The 4,823-nt window shown below is 48.5% G+C and overlaps 1 protein-coding gene across 1 annotated transcript; it reads right to left on the bottom strand.

Annotated features, from left to right (window-relative positions):
* Positions 1-2,134: 2,134 nt before the first annotated feature.
* LOC135564866 (neurexophilin-1) lies at positions 2,135-3,731 on the bottom strand. Its single transcript, XM_065010943.1, has 2 exons — positions 3,675-3,731; positions 2,135-2,902 (listed from the first exon to the last, which is right to left on the bottom strand). The coding sequence occupies exons 1-2, from the start codon at positions 3,729-3,731 to the stop codon at positions 2,135-2,137; spliced, it is 825 nt and encodes a 274-aa protein (XP_064867015.1).
* Between the last annotated feature and the right edge of the window lie 1,092 nt (positions 3,732-4,823).

The following is a 4,823-nucleotide window of genomic DNA, read 5'->3' as shown; positions in this document are numbered from 1 at the left end:
GAGACAGGAGGTCAGAGCGAGGCAGCAGAGAGAGGCGGTCAGAGAGAGGCAACAGAGACAGGAGGTCAGAGAGAGGCAGCAGAGAGAGGCAGCAGAGACAGGCGGTCAGAGAGAGCCAACAGAGACAGGAGGTCAGAGCGAGGCAGCAGAGAGAGGCGGTCAGAGAGAGGCAGCAGAGACAGGCAGCAGAGACAGGCGGTCAGAGAGAGGCAGCCAGAGAGAGGCAGCAGAGACAGGCGGTCAGAGAGAGGCAGCAGAGACAGGCGGTCAGAGAGAGGCGGTCAGAGAGAGGCAGCAGAGACAGGCGGTCAGAGAGAGGCAGCAGAGACAGGCAGCAGAGACAGGCGGTCAGAGAGAGGTAGCCAGAGAGAGGCAGCAGAGAGGCAGTCTGAGAGAAGCAGTCTGAGAGAAGCAGCAACGGCAGCAGCCTAACAGAGATGTTGTGGTTATGGCCTCATAAAGACAGGAGCTACCTGCCTCTTTAACAGTAAATTAAACACACAGACACTTTGATGTTCAGATCTCACTTACAGTACTTCCTATATATAGCCTTGTGAGTGAGCCTTTCTCTCTTTTATTCTGTCTCTCTCTTCTGTTCTACCTACAGTCAAATTGCTCCATCTCTACCTGACGTGATGCTCCCGTACCCCCCACAGGAGGAGGACTTTATAGTGAGTGGTTCCTGATCCAAGTCACACACTGGCCTCAGTGCTACAGAAACCCCACTAAGCTCTCTCCAGACCAATCAGAGCACAGCAGTGCCAAAGGCCATGGGGTTCAATCACTTCTGTTACAATGAGGTTTTTCCTTTTTACAAATACATTAGTAATACCATATCTTATGCATTCAGTGTTCAAAGTATGACACCTACCATTGGAAAATACGTAGTCAGGAAATCATCACGTAGTCTATATATGTGCTATGAGTCAATTTCCAAACAGCCCATATTGTCAGTACAGAATCAGTTGTCCCTAAATTAGATATATACAGTATTTTGTCTAGTGTTGTTGTTTGTGAATTGGACATGAGTTCAGCCAGCCAGTGGCTATTCATCTTAATGAGATAGCAGTTAACTGAGGGCTAAGCTGCTGGGCCAGGGAGCCATAACACAACTATCCACTATACCCCTCGCTGTGCTCCTTGCTCGCATCCTAATAATCCTAACTTGATTTCCAGGAATACATTTCGCCCTCTCTCGGTGAAGCCTTAATTAGTTTAATTTTAATTTATTCCAGATAATGATCAGAATTTTGTGAACACACAGTGTTTGTCAGGAAAGAGAAATCTCCACACACAGCCAAAGTTATCAAAGCTTGAAATCAGGAATCCTGACTGCAACAAAATGTAATCTTTTTCATACAGAGGGGACAATAGGAGCTGAATTCTCTACATCTCCTTCTCTCTCCTCCACTTTAATTAAAAGGGCTCTCTGAATCTCTCATTTCTCCCCCTCTCCCTCTCCCACTTTTATTCTCTCTCTCTCTGTCTGTCTCTGTCTCTGTGTCTCTCTCTCTCCTCCTTTTTTCTCTTTCTTTCTTTCTTTCACACTCTCTCAATCTCTATGTCAAAGAGGTTACATAATTCAGGGAAAGAGAGAGATGATGTTTGATAGAATGTCATACCTTTAGAATATATATTGGGTGGGATAGCCTATCGGAATGACATAGGGGTGAGGAGAGAGAGGGGTGGGATATGGGAGCATTGGGAAAGATTGGGACAAGGGTCCATACAGAAACAAATGGAAGATGCCCTTTTGAAAGTAGAGTGCTACCTCGCCTGAATGACAGTGTGCAGTAGTTCACGAAAACATTCATAAATGTTTGTAGGCTTTTTCTGTATTTAGCAAAGTAGGTAGCGAAAATTAGAGGTTTGAGTTGAGGTAAACGTGTGTGATGATGTTGGGCGTGCTAGTTACTACTGTTCCTGTCGATGAATGCTTCATTACAGCACTCTAAATATCAATGCCTCAATGTGTGCATACTGTATGTTTTGCATATATACGTTTTTACAGGGTACAGTAGTCTGGCTACAGCAAATTACATAAAAAGTTGAATCCAGCTCAATCTGGTGGCCCCTCACCCTACAGAGTCACTCCCCCCTTCGTCCCTCCTCTCCCCCTCCTGTGTGTCCCCCTCTAGCCCGAGGGCAGGTAGGGCATCTCGTTGTGGTAGTTGTAGTCCGGGCAGACCTTCTGGACCAGGCGGTAGTCTGTACTGTAGAAGGAGATGTAGATACAGATGACCTTGAAGGGCTTGGAACAGATCCAGGAGACATGGCTCTGTGTCTGCTCCTGGAAGCAGGTCTTGGACGGGTCGTAGTTGCACAGCGACGTGCGCTTGCTGCGGTCCACCTTCTCATAGTCCACGCGGCAGTTGAAGATCTTAGAGTCCTTGGGGTAGACCACGCTCTGGCGCTCCAGGTCAAACTCCACCGCCTTGACCGGCGGCACCAGGCTGACTGAGATGTTGCCCTGGCCCGTGGAGTTGTGGCGGAAGTAGACGCTGAACGTTCCGTTGCCATGGTCTACGATCTTGCCGGTAATCAGCAGGTTGAGGCGCACCGTCTTGATATTAGAGTAAAAGTCTCCCCAGCCAAACATCTTCTTGAACTTGCCCGTCTTGACAATGGGCCGGCGTTTGACGCGGGAGGAAGAGGAGGTGTCTGGCTTCATCAGGTCACTACCCAGCATCTCCCAGAACTCCTGCTTGGAGAAGGGTATGGGTGAGCGGTAGGGCAGCTCCAGGGAGGTGGCATTGGCTGCCCGACTTTTACTCTGGAGCATCCAGCGACTCAGGGGGGAAAGGGGAGTCTGACTCCCCAGAAGACCCACCGTCTTAGAGGACGACCCGTCTGCTGAGGAGCTCTTGGGGCTTGGAGAGTCATCTTCTTGACCCAGGGCCAGCTGGAGATAAAGAGGGATAGGGAGAGAGAGAATGAGAAAAAGAGAGGGTGAGTGAGAGAGAGAGAGAGATGGAAAGAGGAGAAAAAAGGGGAAAGGGGAGTTATTATCAAGGGAGTAAGAAACAAGGACAGAAAAGGAATGGAAGATGTAATCGATACTTAATTTAGCTCCTGGTGCTATAGATATCAACTGTGACATTCTATCAATGTTGTACTCTTGTAGTAAATGAATGTTTGAGTATGCAGGTATATATGTTGCTGCTGTTACATTCTGGTGTCTATTCAAGTTGAGAACAGATATACCTTAACGTCTGGTTTTCAGAGAAGCTATATTGCTCCCCAAGCAGCAGATGAAATAGAAATCGACTCCTATACCTTCAGCTACTTGAGAGGCCTGGGGGGGATGAAGGTACAGATTTAAGCCCCATAGTGCAGGCCTGAGTGGAGAAACAATTATTGCTTCGGTGCCTTCGGTGTGGGGTTGGAGGAGGGGCAGGCGAATAAACCTTGATGTGCAATTAAGGTTTTTTATGTTTTAATTAAAAAATCTGTTTTGGCACACACACAAAACTGTCAGATGTTAACAGTGAGTGAGGAGAAAGGAGAGAGAGAGATAAGACAGTCATGCTCGGCTCAGCCGTGGCTTTGTGGAGTGTGTGAGTGTGTGTGAGAGCAGGCTGTAATGGGTAATTATTAGATGGTAATGATCTATTAACAGGTAGGCAATGTCGGCTGTGGGAGCCCGGAGTGCTCTTCTGTCCTTTTGATCTAACCGTGGAGAGGATAGGAGTCTGTTTGTGTCGCCGTTCCTCTGTTTGTGTTAGTGTCATTATGCAATGGATGGTTGCCGGAATGTGTGTGGACAGTACCCTATTAGCGAGGCGTGTGTGTGTGTGTTTGTGTGCATGCTCTCTCTCTCTCTCTGCCAGATAGAGCAGGGTTTCTCCCAGTGATCCCACTGTTATACAGTGATTCATAATGCATGCTGCTCTGTCTGTGCTCTGATCCATCCACTGTTTAGAGTGTCAGGGCTTCCTTATACCGGCTTAGTCAGGATTATTAAGTTTTACTTATTCTTACTCCATTTTATACAGATTTCTACAGGCTCACTCAGATTTGTTCTCTTGCATTTCAGACAGTCTTGTAATATTGATTTTCTGTCGCTCTAAAACATGTATTTCCTTTCGTAACAACTTGCATTGCATTGCAGCAGTCTGTAGAGGATTCCCTACTGATGTTGTTGTGTTATGGTCTAGCTATGGACTCTGGAGGAGATGAGGAGTCATTGCATTGCAGCAGTCTGTAGAGGATTCCCTACTGATGTTGTTGTGTTATGGTCTAGCTATGGACTCTGGAGGAGATGAGGAGTCATTGCATTGCAGCAGTCTGTAGAGGATTCCCTACTGATGTTGTTGTGTTATGGTCTAGCTATGGACTCTGGAGGAGATGAGGAGTCCCCAGACCTCAGCCTTTCTGTCTGGTCCCTCTACGGCTGTTTGAGTTACCTGGGCTGGGCCACAGTCAACACTACACACCCCTGGTCTGGGTATCTGGGCTGGGCCGCAGTCAACACTACACACCCCTGGGCTGGGCCACAGTCAACACTACACACCCCTGGGCTGGGCCACAGTCAACACTACACACCCCTGGGCTGGGCCACAGTCAACACTACACACCCCTGGTCTGGGTATCTGGGCTGGGCCGCAGTCAACACTACACACCCCTGGGCTGGGCCACAGTCAACACTACACACCCCTGGTCTGGGTACCTGGGCTGGTCCACAGTGAACACTATACACCCCTGGTCTGGGTACCTGGGCTGGGCCACAGTCAACACTACACACCCCTGGTCTGTTTACCTGGGCTGGGCCACAGTGAACACTACACACCCCTGGTCTGGGTACCTGGGCTGGTCCACAGTGA

The sequence above is a fragment of the Oncorhynchus nerka genome, linkage group LG26, assembly GCF_034236695.1.
Source record: "Oncorhynchus nerka isolate Pitt River linkage group LG26, Oner_Uvic_2.0, whole genome shotgun sequence".
NCBI classification, from domain to species: domain Eukaryota; kingdom Metazoa; phylum Chordata; class Actinopteri; order Salmoniformes; family Salmonidae; genus Oncorhynchus; species Oncorhynchus nerka.
Note: the sequence above shows the minus strand (reverse complement) of the source record. Positions and strands in the feature narration are given on the sequence as shown.